At 38.1% G+C, this 19,063-nt stretch overlaps 2 protein-coding genes and 1 pseudogene across 3 annotated transcripts; 2 read left to right on the top strand and 1 right to left on the bottom strand.

Annotated features, from left to right (window-relative positions):
- Positions 1-151: 151 nt before the first annotated feature.
- LOC137728559 (disease resistance protein Roq1-like) lies at positions 152-5,567 on the top strand (annotated as a pseudogene). The gene is made up of 4 exons (XR_015952304.1): positions 152-1,555; positions 1,855-2,942; positions 3,063-3,344; positions 3,471-5,567. The product of XR_015952304.1 is annotated as a disease resistance protein Roq1-like (transcript).
- A 2,020-nt stretch (positions 5,568-7,587) lies between these two features.
- LOC137730205 (epoxide hydrolase 3) lies at positions 7,588-9,500 on the top strand. Its single transcript, XM_068469276.2, has 5 exons — positions 7,588-7,755; positions 7,847-8,061; positions 8,391-8,558; positions 8,646-8,881; positions 9,004-9,500. Exons 1-5 carry the CDS (start codon positions 7,686-7,688, stop codon positions 9,248-9,250), a joined length of 936 nt encoding a protein of 311 aa, XP_068325377.2. The 5' UTR covers positions 7,588-7,685; the 3' UTR covers positions 9,251-9,500.
- A 157-nt stretch (positions 9,501-9,657) lies between these two features.
- On the bottom strand, positions 9,658-16,558 carry LOC137729555 (wings apart-like protein 1). The gene is made up of 12 exons (XM_068468530.2): positions 15,701-16,558; positions 15,004-15,103; positions 14,473-14,812; positions 13,963-14,075; positions 13,145-13,270; positions 12,881-12,974; positions 12,082-12,803; positions 11,413-11,678; positions 10,699-10,846; positions 10,387-10,484; positions 10,225-10,306; positions 9,658-10,043 (listed from the first exon to the last, which is right to left on the bottom strand). Exons 1-12 carry the CDS (start codon positions 16,228-16,230, stop codon positions 9,960-9,962), a joined length of 2,703 nt encoding a protein of 900 aa, XP_068324631.2. The 5' UTR covers positions 16,231-16,558; the 3' UTR covers positions 9,658-9,959.
- Between the last annotated feature and the right edge of the window lie 2,505 nt (positions 16,559-19,063).

The raw sequence follows: 19,063 nt of genomic DNA, 5'->3' as shown, positions 1-19,063 counted from the left end.
GGACACAGAGCAGAAGCAGCTTCCAAGACTTTTGATACTGAATGTAAAACACTGCGAAATGTCCGCCACAGAAATCTCATCAAAATCAGTGTTCCAGTTTTGATTTCAAAGCTTTGATACTCGAATACATGCCTAACGGAAGCCTCGAGAAATGGTTGCACTCTCACAACTGTTTTTTGGACATGCTGCAAAGACTCAACGTAACTGTGGATGTTGCATTAGCGTTGGAGTATCTGCATCATGGTTATTCAATGCCGATCGTTCATTGTGACATAAAGCCAAGCAATGTTCTTCTTGATGAAGATATGGTTGCGCATGTATCTGATTTTGGCATTTCCAAAATCTTGGGCGTAGGGGCATCTACAGCACGAACCAAGACCCTCGCGACAATCAGGTATACGGCACCAGGTGATCATGTCTATTCTGTTAGCTACAATATTAGTTAATTTTTCACTCTTTCTTTCTTCTTAATTTACACACACACCTATATATCTGTCTAGGAGCAGCTCACAGCAGCTCTTTTAACCGATATTCCCTTCTATATTTCTGTGCAAACATCACCATCCTTGGTGCCTTCAATCCTTCCAACATCATCATACAAAATACTAAATTTATAAAACATTATCAGTTGGGTATTTTTGCTTTTGTTTATATTTAGTTTTTTTTCTATAATTCTTTTTTAAAATTAATAAAGAGCATGGGTCAACGGGTCATCCATCAACAAGTCTTGCCGTGAGATCAAATGTAGAAGGAAACTTCCACAAATGTCGGTTTGTAAATGTTAAAATCCATATTGTTAAAATCGAACTTTATTGTTAAAATCGCCATTCACCAAACAACCTTCGGACGAGCTAGCTGTGTGTTATATATCCATTTCAATTATCCTAAAGAAAATCAAAGAAATGGATAACTGGCGGAAATTAGTGGCGCTGTCAATCATGGTGCTGGTATGTGGTTGCTTAGAGTCCTACCACTTTGCTGTCCTCGTCTTCATCCTCTTCTCCATCGGCCTTGTCTTTCGCCAAATGAACATCTCAGTCCCCGATGAAGCCTCCTCTTCATCATCCTCCGCCTCCTTGTCCTCCTCCTCATCTTTCTCCTTCTTGAAAGGTTCACCCTACGAAGTGTTCATAAGCTTCAGAGGTGAAGACACACGTAAAAACTTCACGGGCCACCTCCATGAAGCATTAACAAAGGCTGGAATCAACGCCTTTATTGACGACGAAGAACTAAGAAGAGGAGAAGATATAACTACCGAACTTGTGCGGGTAATTCAGGGTTCTAGGATCTCTATCATTGTCTTCTCAAGACGGTACGCGGACTCCAGCTGGTGCCTCGAGGAGCTGGTTAAGATCATGGAGTGTAAAACAACGCTGGGGCAATTAGTTTTGCCGATATTCTATGACGTTGATCCTTTGCATGTCAGGAAACAGACTGGTAGTTTTGCACAATCGTTTCTGAAACATACAGATGAAAAGAAGGCAGGAAGGTGGATGACTGCTCTTACTGAAGCTTCGAATTTGTCTGGCTGGGTTCTCAATAACACTTTGGACAGGTACTTACTAATTTCTCTTTCATTTTATTTTACATAATTTATTCACCATCATGTACTATTATGTACTGTTTTTCAATATTTGGCCTCTTTAATTATGAATGTTTGAGAAGTTCAACAAAATTAAGGGCAATGAAAGATTTGATTCAGCCAAACTTCGTGAGCGCAGCTTAAATTAGTTAACATATATTTTGCCTTGAAAATCCATGGTACTCGTGATTAATAATATGCTTTAGTTTTATTATTTAGTCTTGTAGTTGTATAACAATCTTAGTTTTCCTTCTCAACTTGACTAATGCCAGGAATGAAGCAAAGTTTATCGGGATGATTACTAATGAAGTCAGTACGAAGCTGAACAACACATACTTAAATGTAGTGAAATACCAAGTAGGAATAGAATCTCGAGTTAAAGATACTAGTAATTATTTAGGTGTCGGAGATTCGGATGGTGTTCGCATGATTGGAATTTCAGGTATGGGTGGAATAGGTAAAACAACAATTGCTAAAGCCATTTATAACCAATTTTGTGACAAGTTTGAAGGTAAGAGTTTCCTTGAAAACATGAGGGGAAAGAACCTAGTTAACTTGCAAAACCAACTTCTTTCTGATATCTTGCAAACTAAGACAAAAAGTAAGCAGTATTGCCAAAGGGACCGCCTTGGTAGGGAAAAGATTTCGATGCTTAAGAGTACTTGTCATCTTGGATGATGTAGATGATGTGAAGCAACTAGACGAATTAGTTGTAAATCGCCACTCTTTTGGTCTGGGGAGCAGAATTATCATAACAACAAGAAATGAACATGTGTTAAATGAATTTGTAGTTGATTTGATATATCGGTCACAAGGAATGGAATGAGAAGAAGCTCTTGAGCTTTTTAGTTGGCATGCTATCAGAAGTAGTTGTTGTCCTAGAAAATATCTGAACCTCGCAAGAGAAGTTGTCGATTACTGTGGAGGACTGTCATTAGCTCTTCAAGTTTTAGGCTCTACCCTGTTCAAAGGAAGCATAGGAGAATGGAAAAGTACATTGGATAAATTGAAAAAAATTCCTCTTGGTAAAATTCAGGAACAGCTAAAAATAAGCTACGATGGACTAAATGATGATTATGAGAGGGAGATATTCTGCGATATATCTTGTTTCTTCATTGGAATGGACAAGAATGATGTCATGTATATCTTGGATGGTTGTGGCTTTTCCGCAACGGCAGGAATCAAGGTCCTCCTTGAACGATGCCTTGTAACTGTTAATAGAAAAAACAAGCTGATGATGCATGATTTGCTTCGGGACATGGGAAGAGAAATCGTGCGTGCAGAAAATCCTAAGTATCCTGGAAAACGGAGTAAACTCTGGTATCCTGAAGACGTAAAAGATTTATTAATAGACAAATCTGTAAGTACTTTACCAATCAAACTTTATGTCAAATGTGTAAGTAATAGAAATATAGAAGAGAAGCATATATACGTAAGTAATCGAACTTTTTTGCATGCAAAACCTTCACTTATTTAGCAGGGAACTGAAGAAATTGAAGGACTGGCTTTGAATTTGCCGAGTCTTGATGAAGAGGCTACTTTCAGTACTGAGGCATTTACAAATATGAAGAGACTCAGATTGCTCCAACTCAAGTACGTTCAGCTCACAGGAGGATATCAATATCTTTCCAAAAAATTAAAATGGTTGTGCTGGCGTGGATTCTCTCTAGAGTTCATACCAAAAGACTTGTGTCAACCAAATATAGTTGCGATCGACATGCGATATGGCAACCTCAAACAAGTTCTTTGTGAGGATTCCGGGGTAAGTACTATGTAACCTCAACCAAATTAATAATTTTTTTCCTTCTGGTATTTTGCATAACATCATGCTCTCTTTATATTCTTTTTGGATTTTGATTTTGATTTTCAATTTGGTTTTGTCTAATAGTTGCTTAACAAGTTGAAGATTCTAAATCTCAGCCATTCCCATGACCTAACACGATCGCCAGACTTCTCAAAACTCCCAAATCTTGAGAAATTGATACTCAAAGGTTGTAAGAGATTGTGTAATGTTCACGAATCGATTGGAGATCTGAAGAGTCTTGCTTTGGTAAATTTGGAAGGCTGCGAAATGCTTAATGACCTCCCGAGAAGTTTCTATAAGTTAAAAACTATTGAAATTCTTGTTCTTATAGGATGTTCAAGATTCCAAATCTTGTCTGAGGATTTGGGAGAAATGGCATCCTTGAGAACACTTCTTGCAGATGAGACGGCCATACTAAAAATACCATCTTCCATCGTACGACTGGAGAAGCTCGAGTACTTATCTCTGTGTAACTTGAGGTGGTCTTTGAAGTTACCTCCTTTGTTAATGGGCATGTACGCATTAAGAAAATTACATCTTAGTGGCTGCAATTTAAAGGAAATTCCTAGCGATATCAGGAATCTATCTTCTTTAGAAGAGGTAAATCTGGACCGCAATGGTTTCCATAGCCTTCCAAGCTTCAATGGCCTCTCCAAGCTTCAAACACTAAGCTTGGATTTTTGCAGCAACCTGGTTGAAATCACTGATGATTTACCACCAAATTTGGGTTACCTATCGATGAACATCTGCACTGCACTAGAAAGAATGCCAAACTTACCGGGAAGGCCAGAAGTGTTGTCTCTAGATGGTTGCCCCAAGCTCATTGAGTTTCGGGGCTTGGATAGCATGTTAAACACGGGCATGATACTTGGCATGCGAGCACACAACAGAATCACTAAATTCCTACTCAAGGATAGCACACTACAAGCTCGTTCTCTCTCTCTCTCTCTCTCTCACACACACACACAGATTACTTATACAAATCCTGTTGAACATCTACAGGGATGGACTGGTTGTGGATATATTTCTCTTCTAAGAAAGCATATTCCGACTTGGTTCGATCATGTCAACAACAATGGTGACCAAGTCTATTTTCAAGTGCCTTAGGAAATCGGTTGTAATTTAAAAGCGTTGGCTGTGTGCATCGGTTCTCGTCATTACGAGTTGAACCCTTTTTTGGGAAATTACATTTTTGTTATTAACCATACCAAGTGCACTTGCATTTTTGCCTCTATAATCGATTTCTACACACCTGTTCGCTTTAAAGATTACCTTTGGATGGGACATGTACCAAACGTCATCTTCAATTTGGAGGGCGGCGACTATGTCCATGTTATTGTACAAATCCAAGTACAACACAGTGAGACTGAGCTCATCAGGGTGACGAAAACAGGGGTACGTCTAGTATCTGACAAACTTATTAGCTTCGAATCTTCATTTTTTCTTAAGGGTTCAATCCCTTATGATGAGGCCATCTACAAATTATCTTTCAATTATGATGATGATGATTTTGCTTCTGATGATGATGATTATTGTGGTGATTATATATGACGATGATGATTCTAATTCTGATGATGATGGTTATGGTGATTATGATGATGATTATGATGACGACACAATTCATAGACCTTCCAAAAGATTGACGTTTAACTGAGTAACACAGGCGAACAAGAATGGAGTTCCAAAAGGAGAAGAGCAGAAAAGACTTGAGCAGCAACTCCCAGGCTCCCAGCCTGTTAAATTGATACTCAATGATTGTAAGAGATTGTGTAATGTTCACGAATCGATTGGAGATCTGAAGAGTCTTGCTTTGGTAAATTTGGAAAGCTGCAAAATGCTTAACGATCTCCCGAGAAGTTTCTACAAGTTGAAAACTACTGAAATTCTTGTTCTTATAGGATGTTCAAGATTCCAAATCTTGTCTGAGGACTTGGGAGAAATGGCATCCTTGAGAACACTTCTTGCAGATGAGACGGCCATAACAAAAGTACCATCTTCCACCTTACAACTGGAGAAGCTCGAGTACTTCTCTTTGCGTAACTTGAGGTGGTCTTGTAAAAAACCTATTTGGACTTAACTAGTTGTGATAATGGAGAAGTTGTAAATATATATGTCGATAATACAATTTTATAAGAGTTTGAATACGTGAATAAGCTAATGTACTATTATTGTGGTAACACATTCTGAATACTGGATATAACCACCTCCCCCACAATAGCACAACTCCACTACTTCATGTTTATCGGGATTTAGTGCAACGGGACATAAACCACCTTTCCATAATGGATGGAAGTTGGCTGCCATTGGCACTATATATGGAGGAACTCCCTGCTCACTAAGAGATACCATTCTACGATAAAGGGTTCTACCACCATAAGAATATAAGGTCTCACGTGAGTAGAAAAGTTTCGTGAAACATTGACAATGTCTTCTTCAGGTAATTCACTTCGATTCTTCTTCATGATGTGATTAGAGTTTCCAGTTAAGGTATTTCCTAAAGAAGCTAAAGTTTAGTTATCAAAATTGTTGTTAAGAGTTAGTTATAGTTTGTTAGAGAGTTTTGTATATTATTAGTTTGGTTAAGGGCATTAGTGTAATCTGTAAGAAAGCCCACAAGTATATATAATAAACATTGTTGTAATTATTCATTGTATTGAATGAAAGAGGAATATTCAATTTCTATATTTATAGTAGGTCTTTGAAGTTACCTCCTTCGTTAATGGGCATGCATGCATTAATAAAATTACGTCTTGGTGGCTGCAATTTAAAGGAAATTCCTAACGATATCAGGAGTCTATATTGTTTATGACACATCCGACTCTGATATTCCCCGAACACCAGGGTAGGCACGTGCTGGCCTACACCCGAAGGTGACGAAGCCATATTAGAATGCATGAGAACAACGAATATGAATAAAAGTTATGAATTAAAATACAATGATTATGCAAATGAGGAACATGTTCAAAGCATACAACTAATCTAGAACACTAAAAAGAAAATAATATAAAATTTAATGAATAAGAGAATAGGTCCTACACCGAGAGGACTCGAAAATGCCGAAACGGAAGTGCCTTAACGTCAGGATTGTACACCTCAATTCTAAGTCCTAAGGGGGGGCAAAACAAACATGAGTAGACCAAGTTGATATATATATATATATATATATATATATATATAAAATACTGAAACAGTTATCAACATACTAACCCTCAAAGTTTTATGAAAACATCAATAGCATAATATGTAATAGGTTTCCGAAACCTTAGCATGTCATAAAACCTTTCATAAAACATATCTATAATATAGTGGGCTAAATAGTGGTATCCAATAATAATATATCCCGGCCCAATGCCAGCTCCATGTTTCTCGGCCCGAAGCCAGAGATTATTTCGCTCGGCCTGCAACCAACTACCATATCCCTCGCCCATTCGCAGAACAGCGACCATTAGATAGGCACAAAACTGTTAAATATAGTCTTTCCAAACATAGGTACATATATCTCGAAACATCTTCATAGTATAAAGTCATCCATCATCTTCATAGCATATAGTCATCCATCATATATACTACAAAGAACATCAGTTTGATAAAATATGATATTCCAAAATATTAGCAGTAAGCATAATATCTCATAAAACATTTCATAAAACGTAATCATTAAATCATGCTCAATTAGAGATAAGAATGTAAGTTGGCAATCCCTCTCATATATAAATCAAGTAATGGTTGATGCATTTGCATAACTATGTAGCCGTCACATACTGAAACATTCCTTATTCTTTTTGTTCATTCTCGAACCCAATGAATCCAATCAAACAGGAGACAAAATACATCCAAATCACAAAATTAGCACGATTACCTTTGGATGACACAGATATCAAACGTTGTCTTCAATTTGAAGGGTGGCGACTCTGTCATTCTTATTATACTACTCAAAGATAATCCAACGGTGCCAGATACAAGCAATAGAGTTGAGGGATTCAAGGGCAAAATCTGAAAAGATCCTGCCTTTTTTAGGAAAAGACAATAAACACGCTGAGTCAAACTCGGTCTGCCGCGAGATCAGAGTATGTCCTGTGTGAGAAAGGCAGCGATCTATAGTTTTACAGAAACTGCATTGAACGACATGGCGTTTTGGTATTAACATTTGCAAGTCCAAACATTGTCTACGTGTCATTAAGACAGGAAATTTCATTAATTTGCAAGTCCAAACATTGTCTTGTCGGAACTGATCGGAACTAAAACTGAACTCTCCCTCTCTTGTTCGTACACATTGTCTTGCCTGATAAACGACCTGAAATGGAGCAAATCCAGCACAAGTACGTAACCGTACAAGGCCTGAAGCTCCACGTCGCCGACATCGGAACAGGTCAGATTATCTTCCTCCCCACTTCCTCGTCCGCACACCATTTATTATTCTTAATATAATCGATCCCGTCTTTTTTTTTTGTTTATCATAGGCTCCAATGTGGTCGTGTTCCTGCACGGTTTCCCGGAAATTTGGTACTCGTGGCGGCACCAGATGGTTGCGGTAGCCAACGCCGGCTTCCGGGCCATCGCTCCCGACTACCGCGGATACGGACTATCCGACCCGCCTCCCCAATCGGAGAAGACCTCGTACCGTGACCTCGCCAGTGACATCCTTGGAATTCTTGATTCCCTTGCTATTCCCAAGGTACTTGTTAGAAAGAATCCTTGTCTCCGGATTCTTCTCCTTAATTATTAATTCCGATTAATTTTTTTTAATTACACAAGTCTTTCTCCCTTTTGTTTTGGTAGAAGTTGAGAGAAACTTACATATGACGAGATGTCATTGTTATGCATGTCGGCGAATAATTAGTTTGGGATGTGATTCAGTGGCATCTCCAAAATCGCAAACTAGTGGAATAAGGCTTTGTTGTTGTTGTAATCGAAGTAGAATTCAAAGTATCACTACACATAAGAGCTAATTGGTAATTGTATTCAAGATTTAAGGCTCTAAAAATTGTATTCAAATCTGCATAGGTTTTCCTAATTGCAAAAGATTTTGGAGTTGGGGTGGCGACATTATTTTCCCTTCTGCACGCGGAGAGGATCTTCGGCGTTGTAACAATGGGAGCGCCCATCATGCCACCAGGCCCTCGTAGAATCGATAAATCTCTCCAAGAAGGTCTCTACATTTCAAGATGGCAGGTGTGCATTTACCTTATTACATGTTCTATACTTTTGCAAGCATGATTTGCTTGCGAGTTTTGCAACTAACTGTTACCTCTGTTGCAGGAACCTGGACGGGCAGAGGCTGATTTTGGGCGCCTTGATGCGAAAACAGTTGTTCGTAATGTTTACATCCTTTTCTCCAGAAGCGAAATACCAATAGCTGCAGAAGACCAGGAGATTATGGACCTCGTGGATCCATCTACGCCTCTTCCCCCTTGGTTCAGTGAGGAAGATCTTGCAGCATATGGAGCTTTGTATGAGAAATCAGGTTTCCGAACTGCGCTGCAAGTTCCGTACAGGTAATGCAGTTGATGAAAGTGGTTTTTGCTGTCATAACTAGTGTGGAACGATCGCACCCAGCATTCGACCAAGTTGTAACCACATTTTAAGGAGTGTTGAACTCTTTTTTGCACATTGATAGGGCAATTAGAGACGAGTCTGCTGTATCAAATCCAGTAGTTAAAGCTCCGGCACTTCTTATAAGGGGTGGCAAGGATTATTCGAACAAATTTCCAGGGATAGAGGATTACATAAGCAGTGGAAAGTTCAAAGAGTTTGCCCCCAATTTGGAGATTGTATTTCTTCCCGAAGGAACGCATTTTGTTCAAGAACAGTCACCTGACGAGGTCAATCAGCTTATCCTCACCTTCCTCGGAAAGCACATTTGAAACGGCTTTGCTTGAAGATTGCCAGAGATGGAAGTGAGATTTGTCCTTGGGAAAAAGATGCATGTGATGTGAAACTGCCAATAATGTAGTGGTGAGGAATCTTATGCAGAAGGCAAAATTTGTAGTTCTCTCGTTCCTTCCTGGGCAATAAGCAAACCTTGTGTCAAATACTGTAACAACAGCCATCCTCAACATTCATCTCCCAAATATGAACATCTTCGTCCCAACGGTTTAGCACAACTTTTGATCTCGGAGTCCGATTTTAGCCTATAATACCTTTTCGGAAGACAAAAACAAACGGTGATTGACCACAATTTTCTTAGACCACGGATCTAGGAGAACATTACTCATTATTACGAACGACAAAAACAAAAAATAGTGGGGAAAACAAAAGGAAGAAATGCTAATTACAACGAAAGCAAGACATTTTCATTAAGCTACTATTCTTCGTATACAAGTATGGTCTCTGCCTCTGACCTATTAAAAATGGTGGGGCAAGAAAAAAGAAAGATACAAAAGAATAGCGTGACATGGGGAAGGAAAACGAAAACCTAAAAAAATTAACAAAGCAAACAGGCCTGCCTGCAGTCAGCTCAACACGGCGTGCACCTGAATCCAGGCTCGATGAGCGTCGTGGAGATGGGTAAACAACCATTTTTCTAAAAGGAAAGCCAAATCTGTACAGGATTCTCGTCCATCTCTGAAGCTCTCACCGTATCCTACATGATTCAATTACTTCGCTCACAGCTTTATGAGTCTCGGGCGATATCATGTTTAGCGTCAAATGGAATGCCTGAGGAAGAAATCATAGATATATATAATCACATTAGAGCAATTATAACTTTCCGTCAGTTAACAAACTACGTGCACCAATTTTTTGATGTTTCAAATCTAGCATAACTTGGCATCGACAAATTTCGTTCTGTTAAGCTCTAACATCATATATATCATGGTTTTGAACTTAATACACATACCACAAATCTGTCCAACACAGGTACTAGGATAGCCAGGTTGCGGTCTGGGAGACAGTCAGAAATTGCATCACGTATACTCTTACTGAGGGCAGCAAACAAATTCTGATGAGAATATGCACAACGATGTGCTTGATAAACAGGAAAGAGAGCAAACAAACCTACCTCTCAGTTGAAAGAAATGCTAGAAGCAAGGCAGAATAAGCTTCTACTATCATTTTCTCCGCTTCCTGTTCTCCTTGTAAGACAGCTGCCTCATCAGTCTGTACCCATACAACAAAATCAAAGTTAGAAAACATCAACTAATATCAGATATGAGATGAAAACAGTTAACCAGAGCACAACCAATTATATGGTAAATAAAATTTCAATTTCTTGTCTTTGTTTTGCAAGACAGTAGGAGGCAGGCACTTGTGTTTTCAAGAAATCACAACTTAAACAACAAAACTGAAATTTCCATAGTCAACAGGAACATACTGGTAAAATCGTTTCTTCTCCACCTCCCTCGCCTGCACCTTGGTTGGCTAGAAAGATAGAGCAGATTAGCAGAATTAGATCCTTGCGACTCCCCTCTTTAAACCCTTCTGAACTAGGTAAGTGAACACTAGCTGCTGCAAGACGCGATCTGGATGAAAAGCAAGTTTGTTAAATTTAAGAGCATGACAGTCCTAATGCGGCAGAATAATTTATAAAGAATTAGAAACTAAGACTAGTTAATCTGAATTAGACACTAAGACTAGTTAATCCGCAGACAAGCACTATGATTACAATATAGCAACTTTCACTGACTTAATTTTTTTTGTATCTACAAGTTGTTTAATGGAAGCAGTCACCTCTATAACCCTGCCATTATCTCCACATACATGTATACAAGAATATTGGACAAATTCTTGTACAGACCCCTCATCCTATCCATACAATTATTCAAAACTGGCCTAACAGTAACGTATTCGTGCATATTATTCCAGATACTTTAAAAGGAGCATCTCTGTTACACCTTAAGAAGCAATTTGGACTCTATAAGAATAGGATATGGAAGACATTTCCACTCTCTCAACGATACCACTTCATTGGAACCAACTGTGGTAACGTGTTCTCTTAGTTGAACTATAAATTGAGCTAAAAAATGGAGGTCGGTTGTTAAAATGAGAATGTATAAACAGATGGACAAAAAATGAGATGGAAATTAACCTGTTTTGGCCATCTTTCTCCACTAAGTTCACAAGCAGGCCTAAAATAGCAACAAGAAAGTCCAGCTCTTGATCAGTGAGACGTTTATCATTCTGATGGTCAAGTTCCATGCTGGAAGTATTCTCACTTCTCTCGCTGAAGGGAGAAGATAATGAGTTGAAAGATGGAAAGTGGTTGGCAATCAAGGAAGACAAGGTTTCCAGTCCTCCATAGGCAGCAATTTGCTGACACCCAACAGGATTATCATTTGCTAAGTTCATCAGAACCTGCCAAGAAAGACTTTAATGAGTTTGCACGGTTTAATGGCTTTTTCTGTGTTCCAACACACTGCATGGACGATGGGATTTCGATTAATTGAAAAAGCGATCTTCCATTAATATGAGTAACCAAAATAATCAAACAGCTGATGAGTATTATAAACATAAAACTTACACTGGAAAATAACTGAATAAGTCATAGTTGAGAGCTGTTAGTAGACCAAGAGAGAAGTAAACAGTAACTAATGAATCTAAAAATAAAACCTGCATCTGATCAAGAGACCAAAAAACAACTACACTGTACACCAGTAACACCACCACCCCACCCTCAACTGCATAGAAGTTGAGAGGGAGAGCAACAAAAGTTCAATGCGATGTGAAAAAGGTTTAATATAGTGGACTGCAGAATTACCTTGACAGCGGTAAGAAGGCAGTCTGCTACAAGACTGGAACCTTCTCTGTTAACAGCACCTGAACAGGTGGTCTCTTGCGTCTGATGGTTTTCTCCATTACTCGATGCTTCTTGGCTCATAATAAGCTGCAATTGACAAATGTCATCAATTTCTCTGTATGCTGTTGCATTCTCTTGCGAAAGAGAGAACTTTTTCTTGCCAGATAACTTGTCCCACTTAGAAGGTTTATAATCATCTTCATCAAATGCAAAAGGATCTTGACTCCCCTGTGAAAGATCAGTCTTCGAGTCTTGGGAAATATAGGATCTCTGACTGAGATCAGCATCCATCCTGGAATCATCGCTAAATGCGAAAGGATCTTGACTCTCTTCTGAAAGATCAATTTTGGAGTCGTCAAAGTTAGAGGATCGCCGTCTAAAACCAGCATTCCTCGTGGAAAGATTACTAAATTTACCGATTCCACTGCTTACATGGCTTGATACACCATTGGAAGAACCATTTCTAGAAGAATTGAGTCTTGTCTTCAATGAATAAGCATCAGTCATGGAGGTGCTGGTAGTTTCCGAACTGAATATAGTATACCCTGAGCGAGGCGTTGACATTAACTGATTGCTCTGACATATATCGGATCTCTTCTCAGAAACATGTTCAACCCCATTAGAGAGACTATAAGATTTTTCTTCATTAGAGGCAGATGAGGAACTTTCCTGCAGATAAAGACCTAGAAAACAATGCCATTAATTATCAGAAACCCAAAAAGATTAAGAATCAAACGTAACTCCAAAAACTAATAGTTACCTGATAGAATATTGATGGCACTTATAACAAGTTCTGTAAAAGACATAGGAATTGCCATGGGATCCAACTTCCTTTTCATTCCTAGCAAATGGCTCTGTTTAGAAAACATGGATGTGGAGATTTATTACCCCTTTCAATAGTTAACAATAATCCTAACATCATAATGCAGTATGATTTTTACAAACTAAAAAGGAGAAGAAAAGCGTGAGAGAGATAGACAGACAGACCAACGGACAGAGCGGGAGTAAATCACATTAAAAATACCTGATTCTCTTTACTTAGGAATGTCGCATTTTCCATGATCTTCAAACATTTCAAAAGAAGAACCAGGCTCCGCACCTTGTCGATTTCCTTTTCCCAAATAGAATGCGAGCTATCTTTTAGCCAACCCTGCATATTAGTTTCTTGTGCTTAAAAGGGCAATTTCACCAATAACAATTGAGTACCATATAGACCCCAGGTTCCAAATGAAAAACCAAGAAAGTATATAAGGAAATAGTTACATTGTGAGTCGTGACTATGGTTCGTTACCAACTTATCACAACTGAACATGTATGATGTGCATGTAATAAAGAAATAAAACAAAGTGTGGTGCTATCCACATACCTCTTTTTATGTTCCAAACACTCCTGTCAATTTCCGGCCATTGGATGGAATGAATTGAAGAAGATCAAAGGACAGAATTTAACAGGGTTGGGGTGTGTGGATAGCACCACCATAAACAAATTGTTCAAAAGCAGAGATAAATTCAATAAATTCATGATTGAGAAGTGATACTGTTAGCATGCAAAGCCACTCATGTTACTCCAAGAAGAAAATCAGGAACTACAATGAACAATAAAGAAGATGATGCTATCAAATAGATAACTGCCCATTTCTTACTATAATGTGTAGTCAGTGTTGCTCATAAACTAAAGAAGCATATGGGTGAAGAAACAGAAGAAACTTGTGAATCTAGATACAATTAAGGCTGCCCACTATCATTTTGGTTCTTTACCATGGGCATGCATTATTTTTCACAGAATGTAAGTTCTGACATGATGAAACAGACAATGAGATCAAACAAACATACAGGTTCACACCTCCAAATTGGAATGGCAACCCATGGTCACCTCAAATACAGCATCTAGACCTCCAAGCTCTCGTAATTTTTCCTTAAAGTTGCCCCCTGACTTCCTTACTGCGCCAGTGGTTTCTGAAAGTGCAGGCCAATTGGAAAACAAAACAATCAGGAATAAATAAGAGGAAAATGAAAAAAAAAATAAGGATGTAAAACAAAAAGAAACATGATGGTTACCTACTCATCCCAACCCAGGATTAAGGAAGAACTATTTGAAAATCTATTGCATAGTCATCAGAACTATTTGAACGTTATAACTGTTCCCTCTACATTGTAAATTATAATGCACAGTGGATGTTTTAACACAAATGAAACAGTTCAAGCAACTATGTGATGTTCTACATGGTGCATAATCTCATGCCTAAATTAAACATTAAAATACAATCTTATGAATGCTTGAGATCCTGACTAAATCAAACATAACAATGTGTATCATAACCAGAAAACCATCAGCTTCAACACAGAAACAGACCTTCAAGAGAAATAGTAGATAAGCAAGCTTTCTCAATAGTCAGCAAAGCTATCCATTTTGGGCATAACTCCGGCTTTTCCATTCCTCCATCATCCACACAACTCGGCTTCAAGTCCTTGCAACCTACAAGAATTTCTTGAACTTTGGAAAAGATAGCGGCAGAGCTGGAGTCCAATCTTTTTGTCGTACACTGCGAGATGTCAGCACCGATACGCAATGCTAGAAGCTTACGTCCAATTTTTGGTACTTTATCTTCAGTGGTGTTTGAGACAATTGGTTTGCAAAACCTAATCAAAAAATTAATACAGTTCGGTGATTCCAGAAGATGATCATCCTGACCCTGCAACAGTAAAAGATGACAATCCCTTAGGTTTACTAGTAAGAAAAAAATAAACTTCTTTGTATGTACTCTTGAAAAATTACAGACTCACAGCAGACATGAGCCGTGCACAAGAAAACTTCATGAAAGGTACTTATAATGATAAAAACTTCAAGTTAGAATCATCACTTTTCAAATACTAAATGACTTACATCACTTGTCAAAACATAGAAAGTAGTTGCAGCAGCCAGATTGCTAGGTGAATCATCAAAGCTGAGACCCATTATAGCCTCTATTATTGTTTTAGCCATCCTGAAACGAAGGGACTACCGATCAATTTATAACCCATAAAACAACGCACAATAATTTTGATAGAAACAAGGAGTAAGCAAAAACTTGATAAACAACAATATCATAGGCAATCATTACACAGTGTCACAATATTGGGAATAAATGGGCCCCAAAGAAGATGCAAATACACTTGATAATTTGAAATGAAAAATTAGCAGTCAAATCAAGTTTTCTATTGCACTATCATGTAACCTCGGATACATTCAACACAGCTAGGCATCTACATACCAGTAAACAAAATTCGAATAAAAACCATGCATCTCTAACCACAGATCTCCAAAACCTCAAAGCAAAGTTGTAAACTCAAAGTGCAATCAAGGCTTACTTAAAATACACACCCCCACACTCTCCAAATTCACATACCTATCAAGAACTACTTATAATTCGAAAACCTCACATACCCAAAATTCAAATATCCATAAGAAAAAAACGACTTCAAACTAACATTTCCAATTCCCCACCAAGAAATTCTTGACATTTCAATAAACTCCATTTCAAAAGTCGAATTTTTATATCCAAGAACCAATGAAGAAGTAGTTTAAAGTCAGCCTAACTTACCCCTGAGTCCTGAGAAGCCGCCTCTGCTGCGCCGTCCCACAAATAGACAGCAATGAGAGCAAGCTAGCCCTTCTGATCCGAACCGGTTGACCTTTCCGGAGCCCATCCAAAGCGAAGTTGACCTCGTCCACATGCTCCATCATCTCCCCAAACTCCTGGGCCTCCATCAAAGTCGAAGTCGCAAGAATTGACGGCGGCGGTGGCGGCCTGTAGGAGTTCTTTCCCACCACCTCCTTCCGAGTCTTGGCTTTCTTGGAACCCCCCGCGACGACGCCGTCCAGCGAAAAGCGCTTCAAGGAGTCGACCTTGGTGACGTAGGGGTCCGAATCGAAATGGGCCCACCCGGAAGACGAGTCCTCCTGAGACGAGAAATTGAAAGGGTCGCTGCTTTCTTGCGGCTGCGACAGGGAAAATCCGAAGGGGTCGCTGCCGACATCGTCGTCGTCGTGAACGGCGTCGTTTAGCTCTGTGTCGGAATAAGTTCTGGGAATACCCCCTCCCTTGCGACGGCCGTACGTTCTCACGATCATCTTGGTAAACGGCGGCGTTCCTTCCTCTGCGTTATCAGTTCGGGATGGGCATTTCTGAACAGAAATGGACAAGGGTTTTTGTTCTGGGGGATTCAAGATTTGAAATTGAAGGGCAAAATTGGAAAATTGGAGGTCTGGAAGACTGGTACTTCAGCTGAAGAAGACGAAGAAGGAGGTCTTGTGCCAAAATTGAGGAGAGAGAAACTGGGTCGCGGAGGAGAGAGAGAGAGAGAGATCGGGGTTTTAGGTTTGGCTTTCGATTTGGTTTGGTTTGGTTTTCAAATGCTTGGGCTGCCCTTTTGTGAAATTCTGTGCCCTTTTCCTCTCCTTTGTCCAATCACATTTTTCTTGATTATATCTAACTAAGGGTACTTTCGTCATTTAATACATTTTGGGATTTAAATCAAATCATAACAATGGGATAGAAGTGATGATGGCTAAGAGCAAATCCAGCGTTGGGTTTAGCCCTGTGGACAGGGAACTAAATCAACCCAATTCCCTCCCAAACTAACTCCAGCCCATTCGGATGATTGGGCCAAGGGGGAGCCTGTGGGAGAGGGCAGACAGGAGTTCAAAGCCCAAGCATCTGAGGGGATTGATGCAAAGCTAACGTTAGAATGACGTCAATCACGTTATAAAAAATTTTGCGTCAGGTGCGTGCATAACATGTCCTCGTGAAGGCACATTTTAAGATGTTGGGACCCGCATGTCAGCCCCACTCAGTTACCTTTGAATTAACGGTCCAAGTTTTTAGGCTTTAATAATTAAAAAGAAAAAAAATGGAAAAAAACCAGAAATGTTATGATGGGCCAAATGTCACATTATGGACGGTTGGATTTCAATTTTTTTTTTTTTTTGTAATCCAACTGTCCATATTAATTAAGTTAATAAATTTTCTTAAAAAAAATATTAAAGATTTGAAAATTTTCAAAAAAAATTTTAAAAATTATAATTTTTTTTCTATAAATACCTTTTCATTTTCTCCCACTTTACACCTTTCAATATTTTCAACAATTTTAAACAATTAAGAGCATGTTGCGAGACGGAATTGGTTAAAAATTTTATTATAATCTATCTACAAAAATTTTACTTTCGGATAATGACACATGGTTTGATGAGATTATTTAAAAATCCTATTTGAAATTAAAAAATATTTTTTATTATTTTATAAAATAAAAATTGCTAATATTTTATTGCATATTGCCAAGGCTATTCAGTTTAAGAGTGGAGATGCAAAAGACAATTATTATTCATTAAAGGCAGTTACTATTCAGTAGAGAGGATTCAATTGTCAATTGACATGGGGGGCCTTTCTACACTAGAAGTGCTCTTATTGAAAATATAATTTAAGATTTTTTTTTTTTTTTTGGGTACGAGCGTTATTTTATATTCAAAAAAAGTTTGGATTCGATATGTAGTGGATCAAGGATAAATGTTTAATCACCATAACAATTTACTACTTACTTTGACAGTATGATTATGTTTTATATGGGGAAAAAAATTCGTAATTACTATAATTATAAATGTCCAACCACGTCACAAGAAAGTGCTTAATTGTGCTTTGTCACTTTCTAATTGCTTAGTTTGCTACTTGTTTTTCAAGGGAGGATATAATTCAAAATTCCCTAATTTGCCTCAATCCCTTTCTTCTTCCATAATTGGGACTGGGAATGGGAAGCAATGGAAACTCTAATTTCCTTTTTCGAAGCCTCTTTTTTTTTTTCATTTTTTTTTTTTCTTTCTGTCTTAGCGGAGTGAGGTAAATTAGGGAAGCATTGGAAACTCTAATTTCCTTGTAAAATTCAAAAATTACGGAGTTGCTACTTGTTATAGCACTTTGCTTCTAATTATTCAAAATAACCAAGTAATTAGTCTTTAATCCAAATATACAAGACGTGATAGATAATCAACCGACAAATACTTTCCTAGTTGCAAAGCTTAAACCTTTTCAAGACTCGAGATCCTTTTCGAATCTCTATGTCTGGAGTCACCGGACTTGAAATATGAACCACTCAATTTAAATTATGTGGTTTTGATTAACGCATTTTACTAGCCCACTTTACATAAATTAAACTCTTAAACGGTCTGAATCCCTCTTTCTCTCTCTCTCTAACAGCTTGAATTTTCGAGTCTTATCGCCTCCGGACACAAAAGAGCCGAAAAAAATCTTAATTCCCCTTTTCTGGACATAACCAAAGTAGTCATGTCATGTCTTAGAAACGACATCTCCAGCTGAAAGTTGCAAAAGCTTAAACTTTTTTTTTCTTAAATTACAAAAGCTAAAGCTTTTGAGGACATTACCAGAAGCTAATTAAGTTCCATTTGGTTGCAGGGCATATATTTTCGGAGCCGAAGTCCTTTCAGATAGGCCTGGGCCTATGTGCAAGGAAATCAGGCCCAGCCCATATTAACCAACTGCCTAATTTTTTTTTGTTTTGTTTTATTTTATTCTTTAGTTTAGTGGGACTCGGGGTGGGGGAACTGCTTGTTGATGATTACTATAAGGTTTGGGTAATGTTGCCTAACTAATTTAACATTTTATCATTTTTTAAAAGATATACAATATTCATTAATTTCAACTAATTCGTATAAGAAGATAGAGTATATGAAAAAAAAATAAAAATGTAGAGTAAAAACCTAAGCTCGTTACTCACGAATATACTACATTAGAAGGTACAATCATATCAAGATTTTTCTTAAAGATTCAGATTAGATTGAAAAATTAAACGAGATAAATGACATATAAAGTCTTGATCATGGGACTACTTTTGTAGACTTACTGTTTCTCAATTTGTATTGTGGTAGTCATAACGTTTTTTGAAGGTTCTTTGTA

Source organism: Pyrus communis, chromosome 10 (genome assembly GCF_041283825.1).
Source record: "Pyrus communis isolate YQ-2024b chromosome 10, ASM4128382v1, whole genome shotgun sequence".
NCBI classification, from domain to species: Eukaryota; Viridiplantae; Streptophyta; class Magnoliopsida; order Rosales; family Rosaceae; genus Pyrus; species Pyrus communis.
This window is presented reverse-complemented; position numbering and strand designations above follow the sequence as displayed.